The sequence below is a fragment of the Eumetopias jubatus genome, unplaced genomic scaffold, assembly GCF_037043125.1.
Source record: "Eumetopias jubatus isolate StellerSeaLion01/CBP00866 unplaced genomic scaffold, mEumJub1_p1.0 scaffold_10, whole genome shotgun sequence".
Taxonomy (NCBI): Eukaryota; Metazoa; Chordata; class Mammalia; order Carnivora; family Otariidae; genus Eumetopias; species Eumetopias jubatus.
Window position 1 is genome coordinate 48,292,452 of NW_028274816.1, and position 14,799 is coordinate 48,307,250.

At 56.5% G+C, this 14,799-nt stretch overlaps 1 protein-coding gene and 1 non-coding gene across 2 annotated transcripts; one reads left to right on the top strand and one right to left on the bottom strand.

Moving 5' to 3' along the window:
• Positions 1 to 3,558: 3,558 nt before the first annotated feature.
• Positions 3,559 to 9,778, top strand: LRFN3 (leucine rich repeat and fibronectin type III domain containing 3). Its single transcript, XM_028123564.2, has 3 exons — positions 3,559 to 4,417; positions 5,721 to 7,157; positions 9,204 to 9,778. The coding sequence occupies exons 2-3, from the start codon at positions 5,737 to 5,739 to the stop codon at positions 9,667 to 9,669; spliced, it is 1,887 nt and encodes a 628-aa protein (XP_027979365.1). The 5' UTR covers positions 3,559 to 4,417; positions 5,721 to 5,736; the 3' UTR covers positions 9,670 to 9,778.
• A 3,528-nt stretch (positions 9,779 to 13,306) lies between these two features.
• On the bottom strand, positions 13,307 to 13,610 carry LOC148163197 (signal recognition particle RNA). Its single transcript, XR_015769398.1, has one exon.
• Between the last annotated feature and the right edge of the window lie 1,189 nt (positions 13,611 to 14,799).

Here is a 14,799-nt window from a genome sequence, read left to right on the forward strand (position 1 = left end):
GAATCTGGGCAGAGTGTGTTTCTACACATCGGATCTCTCACATGTCTGAGTGTGAGTCTGTGTGTGTGTATGTCAGAGGTGTGTGACGAGGTGTGCACTTGTGTATGTCCCCTGTATTTGAACATGAAGCCAGGTGTATACATGTTCCATGCACCTGCTGTGTCTGTGTTCTGGTGAGCTTCTGAGTCCGTGATGTGCATGTATGAATATGTGTATTTGTGTACTCAGGCAGATTCTGTGTGTGTATACGAGCAATCCCCTTCCCCCCAAGGCCCCCTCAGCTCTCAGGCAGTTTAACCTCATTCTTCCTGCTGTGGCTCTTTCCGCTGCTTTTGTCCCCTTCTCCAGATTTTGTAATTAAGTAAATGCGGCAATTAAGCAGAACCCCCCAAACCACCATCCCACCAGGATCCCCTTGCAGGAGCTAATGAGAGATCACAGCACATGCAGATTCAGGCACCACAGGGACCCCCCAGACTGCACATGCTATAGCATGAGGGCACACAAACAACACAGAGTCCCTTTGCCCACCTGCTTTGTTCATACTCATCCTTCAGGTCTCAGCATAAAGGTCCCCTCCTCCAGGAAGCCTCTGTCACTGGGGGTGGAGGGGGGCAGGGGCACCTAAAGGGTTGGACTCTGCCTCTGGGACCCCACACCCCTCTGCTTCCTCCATCAGAGCCCTGACCACTCTGGCCTGTGCTTTGCCATCAAAGCCCTTAATTATTTTGCCCAGTGCATCCTCTGTCACTGGGGGACGCACTGGGGACCCCCAGGCCTGGCCACTGTGGCCGGGCCTCTGTCATGACAGTCCCAGTCTCTGCAGCTCAAGCTTCTCCCAGCCCAGCCCTGATCACTCTGGGCTGTCTAGAGAGGTGTCTTTTTCACTTTTGAAATTTGAGCTCAGTGAAAGCAGGACCTGACACTGCCTTGGTGACACTTCTGCTGCAGTCATTTAGCACACAACCATGGCCAGACAGCTCCAGTAAATGTCGAACTAGCATCTTTGCCTCTGCCCCTCTCTGTTTCTGAGCCCCGCTTTATGTCCCTAAATATGTCTGTTTCTCTGGCACACACTTAGAAAGCTAAACCCCTCAATCCACCAGCTTTCAGCACAGCTGTAGTGGACAGTTCCCTGTAAGTCAAGTGCTGTAGAGGACAGCATGGAAGTCACAGATGTCCCTGGTTTAGCCCAGTGGTTCTCAAAGTGTGGTCCCTGGACCCGCAGCATTAGCATCCCTTGTGAACTCGTTAGAAATGCAAATGTTTGGGCCTCACCTAGAAGTACTGAATCAGAAACTCTAGGACTGGGGCCTAGAGATCTATTGTTAAGGTTATCCCAACATAACTAAAGTGTGAGGACAACTGGTTTACTTCATGCAAGGCATCTCTCTCTGCTTTTCTGCCTCAGATCTCAGATGGCTTTCAGTACCACCCTCTCCCCCTACCAAAGAGATGACCATCACCCAAAGGGGTTAAGGACTAGTGTATAAATGCAGGGGCAGGGGGAAGAAATTTTGCAGGGGGGGAAGAAAGGGGAGGAACCATAATTCTGATGTGTTCTACAAGTTCCTTAATGTTCCCCAGCTGAACTGAGCCCCAGTTGCCGAGAGGGGTAATCTGCTCTTCACCTGCACCCTCTATTAACTTTCTTCCTGCCCTGCCTCTTTCTCCCCCAATTGCTTGCCCATTTCCTGGGGTCACCCCCAAATCAGCAAGTTCCACTGAATTCTCATCCCACTCTGCTCTTGGACTGTCTCCAGGTATTTCCGTCTATCTGCCCACTTCCACCACTTCTGTAGTGTCTCTGAGACTTCTGCATCCTTTTTCTGAGTGTCTGAGTAACCGGTATCCACTATGCTGGGCCAGGAGCACTGATGAACTTTGCTAATGATCTGGAAAAGCAGGCCTTAGGGCTGAGTTAATTTTAGCTGCAATTTTTCAATACACATAGTGGAAGGAGCCAAAAGTCTCTTCAGAAACCTTCAGCAGAGATAGGGATGCAGGGTGATGTGCATCCATGTTCCTACCCCCAGATGGCTTTACTCCTCTACTCAGAAGGGAGGGTGGCATCCCTGGGGGGTGGTCTGTGACCGTTCAGGTTCCCCCAGGGTTAGGACTATGACCAAAGGCCAAGACTGTGTTCCCTTCAGACTAGGGGTCCCAAAGATCAGGTCCCCCATATTGCTATAACCAAGTGCCCAGGACAGGCTTGTAGAACCACCACCCACATCCCTCTTCCTGTGATACCATGTGCCAGGAGACATGTGGAACCCCCCAACCTCCCCTCCACTACCCTCTCACAATGGTCAGGACAGGCAGCCCCCACTCCTGGTGAGTCATGTGTTAGTACAATTCTGGCAGAGTCCTCTGTGGGGCAATGGACCCGAGTCAGGGAGAGGGAAAGGCAGTGGACATACTTCTCTGGGTCAACCTGTCCAGGCCCCTGTCTCTGTCCCATTTCCTATCTTTTCCATCCTTTATGGGTTATCTGTCCAGTGTTTCTCGAGGTCTAGCTGTAATTCCAGAGGGCACAGGGTCTGGGAGCCAAGTTTCCCCCTTGCAGCCAGGGCAAGGAGACTTGGGAAGGAGCAGAGCCTCCTCTCTGGCCTGAAAGATCAGGCCTGTTGCTGGGCAGGGTCCATGTAATGAAACCCCACCTAGGGAAGGACATCCCAGGGAGATGGTGCTGACACAGAGGAGAGGAGATAGGCTTGGGGGCCCGAGACTCTGGGATGGAAGGCCATATTCAAAGCTGTGAGTGGGAACTGGAAACACACACAAATACACATACCCATCCTCACAGCTGAGTTGCCCCGGTGCAGTCTCTGCCACCCACACCCCCGGCCCACCCGTGTCTCTGTCTCTTTGACTTTCTCATGTCTCTGTCGTTGTCTATCTCTGTCATGTCCTTGTCTGTTTCTCTCTGGGTCTCCCACTGTCTCTGTGTATTTTCCTCTCTCCTTGAATATGTGTCTTTCTATCTCTGTCTCTCTATCGGCCTCTCTCATTTTACTTCTGTCTCTCGATCTAAACCTGCCCATCTTTTTGTCTCTGTCTCTCCCAATCTGTGTGTCTCTTTGTCTCAGTCTCTGTGTCTCTCTCTATGTCTCTCTGTATCCAAGGATTTTTTCTCGCTCCCAAGCAACGCCAGGGCGACTCCAAAGGAGATGGGGCTGGATGCGCGCCTTTGAGAGAGGGGGGCTGCCTACACCTTTAAGCGCGGGCACGCGCGGGACCTGCGCCTTTAAGCGCGGGCGCGCGCGCGGCCCTGGGTTCCCGGCGAGGAGGCCGCGGGAGCGCCCGGACCCAGCCCGCCTGCCCGGCCCCCGCCCGGCCCCCGCCCCGGCCCCGGCGGGGGAGGGGTCTCTGAGCGCGGCCCCTCCCCCCTGCGCCCCGACCTGCGCTGCGGTGTCTCCACCCCGAGTGTCCCAGTCTGTTCGTCTGTCCTCGCCCAGGCCTCGCCCCACCCCGGCCCCCGGGGCTGCCTTGCCGCCCCCCTCCCCCGGCCGCATCCCCCCCCATCCCTCCGGGCCAGTCCCCGCCGCAGCCCGGGAAGCAAGCCGGGACCACGCCGCCCTAAACCCAGGGCCCGCACCCCGACATCGGTGGCCTGCACCCCGAGATTGGATCCAGAGATCTGGAAACCTGAGCCTGAGACCCTGATCTGGGGCTGGGACCCCAAGACCTGGAGCCCGAACACCTAGTATCTGGGACTGGAATCTCAACATCAGTCTCTGGAACCCCAAGACTTGGAAATATGGACCCCCAGTTTTGGAGCCTGAACCTCAGGATTTTGCTTCTAAAGCCCCAAATCTGGAACTGAACCCTGAACGCTGTGCCTGGGACCTTGAAATCTGGGACCAGATTCCCATATCTATACTCTGGAACCCACTATTAGGGACCCGAACCCTGAGATTTAGGCCTCAAATTCCAAGATCTGAACCCCGGCATTCCAAGGGGCCTAAACCTGAGTTTGAGCCTGAAGTCCTTGCTGCAAACCCGAATGCTGAAATTGAGGGTTAGAGACCTCCAAATCTTGATTTGGCACCCCAGTACCTGAGCCCAGCGCCCCAGTATCGGATCCCAGGACTGGGCTTGAGACTCAGACCCTAAACTCTCCATTTGGCTGTTTAGCATCCCGACACGAGAGCTAAGAGATACTGGCTCTGACCAGCCCAAACTGGAGCCTGGGTCTCTAAAACTGGCCCCTAGAGGCCCTATATTTAGAGATCTAGGACCCTAAGTATCAAGGTCTAGAGACTCCATGGCCACAGATCTGGGCTGAGATACAGCACAGTCCCTCTACAGAGACCTTGGGGACAGAGAAGGCATGACCAGGCCCCCGCTCCAGAGCCCTGACCCCTGACCCCTTGGAGCCTGAGGACTCTGCTCCCTAGGGCGGCTTCCAGCTCAGGTAAGGCTCTTGGGGGACCCCCATGGTGGGGAGGGACCTGGGAGGAACTTTGTGCCTGGGGGTGGAGGTAAGTGAGGACTAGGTCCCCCTGGGCACCCTTGGGGTTTTCCCAGGAAACAAATATGCGCCCCCCTCCTCCAAGGGTTTGCCTCTAGCTCCTCCTGTGCCTCAGATACTCTCTGGGTATTTATTTGACCAGCACTGCCCCTCTCTGACCTCCTCTTCCCCAGTTTATGGCACCTCCAGGTCTCTGATCTCGCACTCTGTTCTCCAGTTTCTTCCCACCATCTGTCTCATCTGACCGTCTCCAGACGCCTCTCCTGGCCACCGGCCCCCTCACTGACCATCTCCGCTCACCACTCCTCGCTCTAATCCTCTTTGACACTTCCATCCACCGCTGCTCTCTCAGGCCACCTCTGTCTGCTGCTTCACTCAGTGACCACCTTTGGCATCTCTGTCCACCGTACCTCTCTCGAATCATCTTTCACCAGCTCTCTCGCTCTTGTCCACCCCTGACTCTGAGGCTTGGCTGTCTCTGACCATCTTTTGCCACTGTTCTCGCCCTCCTCCCGCCGCCTGTCCCAACTGCCAGTCTGCGACCCTTACTGACCAACTCTCTTCTCTCGGTCTCTCTTGAGCACTGGAGTTCTCTCATCATCTCTAGTATATCTGGCTGCCTTTCCTCTCTCTCATGACCTCTCCCCACACCCACTGTGCTACCCTGCTGTCCTCCTCTCCAGCTGTCTCCTCTATCTGACTACCTCTCTGGCTCTTGACCATTTCAGACCGTCTTTGACCATGTCTCCTAGATCTGAGCACCCCTGACCCACGTCCCCTCCTTTGTCCACCTCTCATCTTCTTGGCCATCTCTAACCACCTCCCTTCTCTGGTCATGTTTGACTACTTCTAATCATTCCCACCACCTTGACTGCCTCTCCTCTCTGGCCGTCTTTGACCATGTCTTTGACCATGTTTCAAGCCCTCTGGCTTCCCTTTTACCCACTCTGATCAACCCTCCCGTTCTCTCTCTGTCTCTGACCATCTCTAATTACCTCCCTCTCCTCTGACTGTCTTTGTTCATGTCTGCTCCCTCTGACACATCCCTCTGAGTCTTTGACCAGCTCCTCTGGCTTTTGATCCTTCTGACCACTCCCACTCCTCTGGCTGACCATCTTTGACCCAATATTTTGCTCCCAGCCCACTGAGACCTTCTCTCCCGGTCCTGAACCACCCTGATGCCCTCTGGCACACACACCCCCTTTCTGGCCTCAGCCTGCCCTAATGCCTCCCTTCTTCCCTGTAGGCCACCCCTGCCCGCAATGGCCGTCTTCCCTCTGCTCCTCTGCCTGCTGCCACTGGCCCCTGCCTCGTCTCCAGCACAGCCAGCCACTCCCAGCCCGTGTCCCCGTCGCTGCCGCTGCCAGACACAGTCCCTGCCCCTCAGCGTGCTGTGCCCGGGGGCAGGCCTCCTGTTCGTGCCCCCCTCGCTGGACCGCCGGGCAGCCGAGCTGCGCCTGGCAGACAACTTCATCGCGGCCGTGCGCCGCCGCGACCTGGCCAACATGACCGGCCTGCTGCATCTGAGCCTGTCGCGTAACACCATCCGCCATGTGGCAGCCGGCGCCTTTGCTGACCTGCGCGCCCTGCGGGCCCTGCACCTGGATGGAAACCGGCTGACCTCGCTGGGCGAGGGTCAGCTGCGTGGCCTGGTCAACTTGCGCCACCTCATCCTGAGCAACAACCAGCTGGCGGCCTTGGCGGCCGGCGCCCTGGACGACTGCGCCGAGACTCTCGAGGATCTCGACCTGTCCTACAACAACCTGGAGCAGCTGCCCTGGGAGGCCTTGGGCCGCCTGGGCAACGTCAATACGTTGGGCCTCGACCACAACCTGCTGGCCTCTGTGCCCGCTGGTGCCTTTTCCCGCCTGCACAAGTTGGCACGGCTGGACATGACCTCCAATCGCCTGACCACCATCCCGCCTGACCCACTCTTCTCCCGCCTGCCGCTGCTGGCCAGGCCCCGCGGCTCCCCTGCCTCTGCCCTGGTGCTGGCCTTCGGCGGCAACCCCCTGCACTGCAACTGCGAGCTGGTGTGGCTGCGGCGGCTGGCCCGGGAGGACGACCTGGAGGCCTGCGCCTCCCCACCTGCTCTGGGTGGCCGCTACTTCTGGGCTGTGGGCGAGGAGGAATTTGTGTGCGAGCCCCCCGTGGTGACTCACCGCTCGCCACCCCTGGCAGTGCCTGCGGGCCGGCCGGCTGCCCTGCGCTGCCGGGCAGTGGGGGACCCCGAGCCTCGCGTGCGTTGGGTGTCACCCCAGGGCCGGCTGGTGGGCAATTCAAGCCGCGCTCGCGCCTTCCCTAACGGGACGTTGGAGCTGCTGGTCACCGAGCCGGGCGATGGTGGCATTTTCACTTGCATTGCGGCCAATGCGGCTGGTGAGGCCACCGCGGCTGTTGAGCTGACCGTGGGTCCCCCCCCACCTCCCCAGCTAGCCAACAGCACCAGCTGTGACCCCCCGCGGGACGGGGATCCTGATGCCCTCACCCCGCCCTCTGCTGCCTCCGCCTCGGCCTCCGCCAAGGCAGCTGACACTGGGCCCCCTACCGACCGTGGTGTCCAGGTGACTGAGCATGGGGCCACAGCTGCTCTTGTCCAGTGGCCGGATCAGCGGCCTATCCCAGGCATCCGCATGTACCAGATCCAGTACAACAGCTCAGCCGACGACATCCTCGTCTACAGGTGCAGGGCCCAGGCAGTGGGCAGAGTGGGTGGCAGACTGAGGTGGAGGGAGGGCTGGAGCTACATCTGTTGACACCCCAGGCTGCAGCGCAGCTGAGAAATGAGGCTGAAATGGTTACAAAGGAAATCAGACAGCAAAGATAAAAGAAATCAGGCAGAGAAGGTAAAAGAAATCTGGCAGTAGTGATAAAAAGAAATAAGGCAGCAAAAGTCAATACAGAAATCAGGCAGCAAGAGTAAGAAGTAATCAGGCCAGAAGAATAAAGTTAATCGGCAGGGCGGGGGGTGGGGGGAGCAAGGTTGGAAGGGTACAAACAAACGAACAATATAAAGGTAAAGAGGAACCAGGTGTTTCCAGAGGACAGGACTAGATATAAGCCAAGTTGCAAGAAGAAAAGGAGATCAAACAGGAAGGTACAGAGTTCGTGGGGAAAATGAAATGAGGGAGGAGGCAAAACAGAGATCAGGCTTTGGGTCTGTGCAGTGTGAACTGCTCCAGGTGTTTAGAGTTCTAATACGGTGACATCTCAATTTGTGGTTTTCTAAATCAAATTCAACCTAGTTCACCTGCTAGGTGAACGGGAACATTCGCTTTGCCCACTGTTGGGGATCCCCTTCTCTATTTAATTGTTGCAAGCGATAGAAGAAAATCTGGGGCTTCTACACTCCAAGAGGTGGATCAGGACATCTTCTGCTCCCGAGCTGGAGAGCATTTGGAACGTCTGCTGTGGCCGGCCACATGTGGTCAGGAGTGGTGGCTCTGACCCAGAGGCTGCTGACACTTCTCACCCAAGTCTAACCTTGCATGGGTGGCTGTGGATGGTTCCCTCTTCTCACTGCCAGGCTGGGCCAAAGGTGCAGTCCCCGAGGCCCAGCTGCAGAGTCAGGCCTCCCAACGCCTGGAGTGTGTACCTTAACCTTATAAACCCAGTACCTGGGTCCCTTTTCCTTCCCCGGGGGCCCACATCTCAAGAGGTCGTCAATTGATTTCCTTTTCAGCCCTGGAAATCTAGCAAGCTTATTCTGTTCCCTTTCTCAGATGGCCGTAGTCCCTGGAGGGGCAGTTGGCTCCACGGAGGGCCCACACCCAGAAATCCCACAAATCCTGCCCACCTTGCCTGGCAAGGGATGAGACAAATGCTCTCCTAGATAGTCACCCTCTCAGAGACAATCACGGGGTTCCCTGTAACTCCCACATTAAAGCAGTTTAGGAATAAGACAGATTATAAAATAAGTTAAATCTCCAACAGGGTGCTCTGCTGCAAAAGGAAATAGAGTAGAACTGGGTGCTAAGGATAAAAGGAAATGGGAAAGGTAAGGAAAAAAAAAAAAAAAAAAAACAGGCAACAGAGATAAAAAGGGAATCGAGAGCCAGAGCTGGAAGAAATAAGGCAACAGGGAGAAAAAAATCAGCTGTGATGGCTGAGGCGCATGTTTCCCAAGAACAGAGACCGGCTCGCTGGAACGCGCGCTGTAGATACAATAATGATACTAAGGCAATGGGGCTAGGGGGACGTTCATTGGCAGGTTAGAAGGAAATCAGGCAGCAGTATGGGGGAATCAGGCGGGTAGATGAGAGAATTCTAGCTGTACGCTGGAGGAGCGTGGGGCGGCTGGAAAAGGGAAATCAGGCCCCAACTGGGGGAGAGGCAGGCAGGGGAACCTGGGGAGTTGGGCGAGGGTCTGGAGGGAGACCCCCAGCTGCGGCTGGAGGGAAGCTTGCACTGCAGGGTAGCTGGGCCCTGAGGCCATGGTGAGACCGCAGAGCCAAAACGCAGGAGCAGTGAGGGAATCTGGGCACTGGGGCTAGAGGGAGATTAAACTGGGGGATTGGAGCGGCAGGCGCCAGCAACCTAAGATGATCCATGGGTTATCAGTCAGGAGGCCTGGCCTGCTATTAGACCAAAGGGAATTTGAGCCGCGGTGGGAAGGGACTTGGGCTGACAGCGGGCTTGGGGGGAAATCGGGACTGGAGGGTTGGGGCACAGTGCAGGGTGGGTGCTGGGCAGCCAGAGACCTGACCCCCCCGCCTGCCTGTCCCTCCAGGATGATCCCCGCCGACAGCCGCTCTTTCTTGTTGTCGGACCTGGCGTCGGGCCGCACCTACGATCTGTGCGTGCTGGCGGTGTTCGAGGACGGCGCCACAGGGCTGACGGCCACGCGGCCCGTGGGCTGCGCCCGCTTCTCCACCGAGCCGGCGCTGCGGCCTTGCGGGGCCCCGCACGCACCCTTCCTGGGCGGCACCATGATCATCGCCCTTGGTGGAGTCATCGTGGCCTCGGTACTGGTCTTCATCTTCGTGCTGCTTATGCGCTACAAGGTGCACGGCGGCCAGCCCCCCGGCAAGGCCAAGGCACCCGCCCCCGTCAGCAGCGTTTGTTCGCAGACCAACGGCACCCTGGGCCCCACACCGGCCCCGCCCGCCCCTGAGCCCGCGGCGCCCAGGGCCCACACCGTGGTCCAGCTGGACTGTGAGCCCTGGAGGCCCAGCCACGAACCCACGGGACCCTAGCCTCGCGCCCACCTTCTGGCCCTTCTGGCCCCAGGGGTGGGAGGACCCAGGCACCTGGGTGGGACCTGGCCTCAGACTCACCAAATTGCTCACGGTTTTTAAAACTCTGATGGGGAGGGTGTCGGGGGCACCAGGGCACAACAAGAAAGTCCTATTTTTCTAAGCTTGGGCCTAGGCCCTTGCCCTTGTCTCTGTCTGTGGGGGTTGGGGGGGATCACGCAGGGGTCTGGAGTTCAGAATGCCTCCTCTGGGGAGAGACCCCCACCCCACTCCATTCTGTCCGAGGTTCCTGGATGAGACTGAGGACGGTCATCCATTCAGTCGACAGAATTCCGTGAGCATGCCCCCTGGGTGTGCCCTGTGCTGGGTGATGCTGCCATGACCCAGAATGGCCCTGGTCCCTGCTCAGAGAGTGGCAGTTCAGAGTGAGCAGACACGTGGTGATGAGGGAAGCCTAAGTGATTGCGGGAGCCCAGGAAAGGTGCCTGACTCAGCCTAGGGTGTGGTCAGGGAGGCTTCCCAGAGGAAAGATGAGATCTGAGCATGACATCAGAAGGAGATAATTGGGCAAAGAGCAAAGGAGAGTTGTCCCAGGTAGAGGCCCCAGCACAAGCAAGGACTTAGTAAAGGCCAGACTGGGGATACTGTGGTAGAGGTAAGGCAGGAGGGGTGAGCAGCGTCCAGGACCTCCAGGCTGAGGAACTCAGCTCTGGTTTGATAGTACTCGGGAGCCATGGAAGATTCTATGCAGGGGAGGGACAGGGTCAGGAATGGGCTTTAGGAAGCTCTTTCTAGCTGTCATGAAGAGGATGGACCAGAGGGGAAGACTGAAGCTGGGAGCCTGGGGGAAGCCAAGGCAGGGACCCAGGTGGCTAAGGATAAGACTGGACCGGGGCAGGGCTGGGGGAAGGGAGTAGGGGGTAGGTGAGAGAGGAAGCTGAATGGACAGATTGTGGAGCTGAAGGGCTGTGGGGGAGGAAGCATCCAGGGTGAGGCCCAGGCCTCTGGCCAAGGGAGGGGACAGTGGAGCCACCTGATACAGAACCAGGAAGAAGGCACAGGTTTGGGGAATATGCTGAGGCCAATGGGGGGACTTGGTGAATGTGGGAGGCCCCAGAAGACATCTAGGGGGTGGTGGCCAGGAGGCCTCAGGACCCTGGTCTGAGGCTGGAGCTTGGGACCAAAAGGCTATGTCAGCAGAGATGGAGAATGAGGCCACTGGGGTGATGAGACAGCCTCTGGGACTTTCCATATTTAAGGGATAGGCAAAGAAAAACCTGACAAAGACTAAATAGGAACAGCAGATGGAGGGACAGAGTGAAGCAAACCAGGCAAGTCAGACCCAAGTGACTGTTGTGTTTAATGATATCAGGCCATAGTGACCTCAGTGAGAGCGGTGTGAGGGGATTGGTTGGGCAAGTGCCAGATTCAGCTGATTTGAGAGTGGGAGTAAGAAAGTATAGTTAGGGAACGTAAACCCTGTGATTCTGTGGACCTCGGACCTGGCTCAGGTTGATCTGGACCTGTCAGCCCTGTGTCTCTGCAAGGCTGGTCCTCACTCTGTCTTGGACTGCCTTGGGCCCCCCTCAGACACCAGACCTGGAGGTTTGGAAGACCAAACCCTGGGTCTTGGTAACATCCTGCCTCATTGGAGATCCAGGAATGGGATAGTGTTCCCTGACCCCAGGCCTCCTCTGGTGGTGGGTCCAGAGGCAGAGAAGATGGAGGTGGGGGCGAGGGACTGAAGTCCTGTGAGTGTTTTCTGGAGTGATGCTGATGTGAGGAGCATGGTGAAGAGGGCCCAAGACTGGACTGGCCATTCTCAAGACCTGGTGCGCATGACCTTGTCCTCGTGGGATAACATTCTAGATTCTACAATGGTTTTCTTGATGGGTGTAGGCTTTGAAAATGATCTTCCACCAGCCATGGGAACGATCTGAGTCCCAGGGACCTGGTCTGACTCCTGAGTCCTCCAGAAGCATAGTGAGGTCCTTTCCTTCTTGTTTGTTACCCTTGGTGGCTGAGGTCAGGTGAAGCTATCAGGGTGAGTGAGGTGTCTTGGCCAAGGGGGCCTAGGGAGTGGGAAGATTGGAGGTCTAGTGCCAACTACAAAATACCCAGTTGCTGCCACGAGGGGGAGCCAGAGTGCACCATTCCTCAACCCCTTTTTTTTTAAGGTTCATAGTATTTTACTATTTTTTAAAATTTTATTTATTTATTTGACAGAGAGAGACACAGCGAGAGAGGGAACACAAGCAGGGGGAGTGGGAGAGGGAGAAGCAGGCTTCCCGCGGAGCAGGGAGCCTGATGCGGGGCTCGATCCCAGGACCCTGGGATCATGACCTGAGCCGAAGGCAGACACTTAACCGACTGAGCCACCCAGGCGCCCCCTCCTCAACCCTTCTTTTTAAATTTGAATAATTTATTGTGAGCCTACATGTGCAGCATACTGGGAATTCAATACTGAGCAAATACAGGCACAGGTCCTGCCCTCACATATCTCACCATTTGGTGGGGAAACATGTGAAATCATCACACAAGCCAGTGTAAAGCATCTGTGGTGAGGCGAGGGGAGGGCTGGGGCATGCAGGAGAGATCCATGGAATCGTGAGACCCTATAACCAGGAGACCTGACCCAGGAATTGAGGTTAAGAGAGGCTTCCTGGAGGAAGTGACTACTCCGCTGAGATCTGAAGGATGCTCAGGTTGGAGTTAACTGCACTGGGGGTGGAAAGGGCATCCCATGCAAATGGAACAGCATGTGCAGAAGTGTAGGGGCCGGGGGGTGCATGATGAGTAACAGGGCCTGAAGGGGGCTGCTGAGGCAGGGTGAGGGAATGATGCTGTGTTGAGGCTGGGAGGTGGGAAAGATAATGCAGGACACTGGAGCCTGCCGGGAAGAGTCTGGGTTTTATTATAAGTGGCATGAGAAGCCACTGGAGGTTTTGAACAGGGAGGAGAAGCTTCCTTCTTCAGGAAGCTCCAGTGGTAGGTCCGTTTGCATGTGGGGGACAGAAGTGGAGAAGGGAGACCACGGAAGGGGCTATTGCAATGCTCCAGGCAGGACGCTGACCCAAACGAGGTTGGGGCCTGGAGTGGATGGACTGGAGAGAGATTTGAGACTACCTCACCAGGGGCCTCTGTCCCCTGTGCAAAGGAGGACAGTGTGGACCACTATCCAATGATCTGGCTCTCAGGCAAGCTTGCAGAGACTGGAAAAAAGAGCTGTGGGACCCAGGTGTCTGATATGCAAGGATCCATCCTTCAGATGAGGAAGCTGACCTCTCTGTAGCATAAGAATTAAGAACCTTTTCCCAGGTTCAAGTACCAGGCCGACCGTGGACATTGGCTCTGCAAGGCAGAGACCATGACTGGTCGGGGGGAATTTCCTTCCAGGAAATGCAGGCCTGGAAGGGGGATACACACCCAGTGGTAGCTAATTGTACATTTGGAAGCAAAGAGTGTGGGAGGAGAGAGATGGGGGCAGACTAGTTCCTCTAGCATGGCCCCCCTCTGCCTCCCCAACAGGGTGCCTGGGTCATCCCCCACCCCCATGCAGGAACAATACTACTATGGACAAATGATCACATGTATCTGGAATTTAAAGTTAAAATGTAGCTTGTCCAACACTGCCCAGCTGAGTCCACCAATTTCCTGAGCCCAGGGAATGCTCCTCCTCCTCCCATGGCCCATCCCCTGTGTGGCTTTGAGAATGCCTTGCACATTTTTGACCTGCTCCGTTTCCGACCTGGGCCGGTTCACCCCTCCTTAGGCAACCTGGTGGTCCCCCGCTCCCAGGAGGTCACCATATTGATGCCAAACTTAGTGCGGACACCCGATCGGCATAGCACACTGCAGCCCAGAACTCCTGGGCTCAAGCGATCCTCCTGCCTCAGCCTCCCGAGTAGCTGGGACTACAGGCGCGCGCCACCGTGCCCGGCCCTTGCACATTTTTGAGACCAGGTTTCCTGGAACCAAAGTTCCAGGCTCCTGGAGCGTTTTCTTGAGGTAACTATAGTCCTCATACCGGGACGCTCCCTTGTCTGCATGCTGCCACATCCAACCTATGTGTCTGGGTTAGCGGCAAAGATAACCCAGGCCCCGAGTGTCTCCGCGTCTGGGGTCCCTTCCTTGCCAGCTAATGCCAAGCTTTCACAGCTCGTTCTGTGGGAACGTGCTGGGGGGAGTCCGATAAAGGGGTCCTCCGAAAAGGGATGTTTCTCTTCCGGGTTGAACCTGAATGTGGCCTCTGCCTTTGATTCCTCCCTGGTGCCTGTGCCCCTATATGCTTCACAAAAACAAGGATGGGCATCTGTGCTTGGTGCTGCCCTGATCCATACAGAGCGATGCTGGGAACCCGGGGGTGGGGGGGACCAACCCAGCCCCAGACCCCACCTTCACAGAGCTCCGGACCCATGGAGGAAATACATGTTCACTAAACAATGGCACGCCAAAGTGGAGAGGGCTGGGATAGGGGAAGCGCAAGGGAAGACTGATTAGGGCCTGTCTAAGCGCAAGGGACTTTGGGAGCCCAGAACGGGCTCCTCACTGAGCCTGGCTTGGGAGGTGGCCTGAATGCGGGGCCGGCTTCATGGCAGTGTGACCTGTGCGTCCCACCACAGCACCTCACGTTTGGAAGGGCCCTGTGCTCGGTTGAATGCCCTGCTGTCGCCCTCATGAAATTCTTAATAATTTTTGAACAAAGGACTCCACATTTTCATTTCGCACTGGGCCCCGCATACTTGTGGGATATACAAAAAGAGCCAGGAGAAGAGAGGGTTTTCCAAGGACAGAGAATACTGTGTGCAAAACACAAGAAAAGGAAGAGAGGACTGTACTCTTGAAGAGCTGGCTGAAGTTCTGTGTCGCTGGAGCACGAAGCGGAAGATGGCCGATAGTGAGGGGTGAGCTCAAGAAGCGGGTGGATGTCAGCTGCCAGGCTGGCGAGCAGTGACACCATCCCAGAGGCACTAAGGAACCATGGCGGAGGGTCGGGGTCAGGTTTGGACTTCAGAAAGATCCATCTGTCTATGGTGGGGAGGGTGGCTAGTGTCACATGACAAAGAACAAGGTCGGGGTGGGAGGCTGGGCTGCCTGTGGAAAGGGTCAGAGTGTCTGGTCACTGTGATG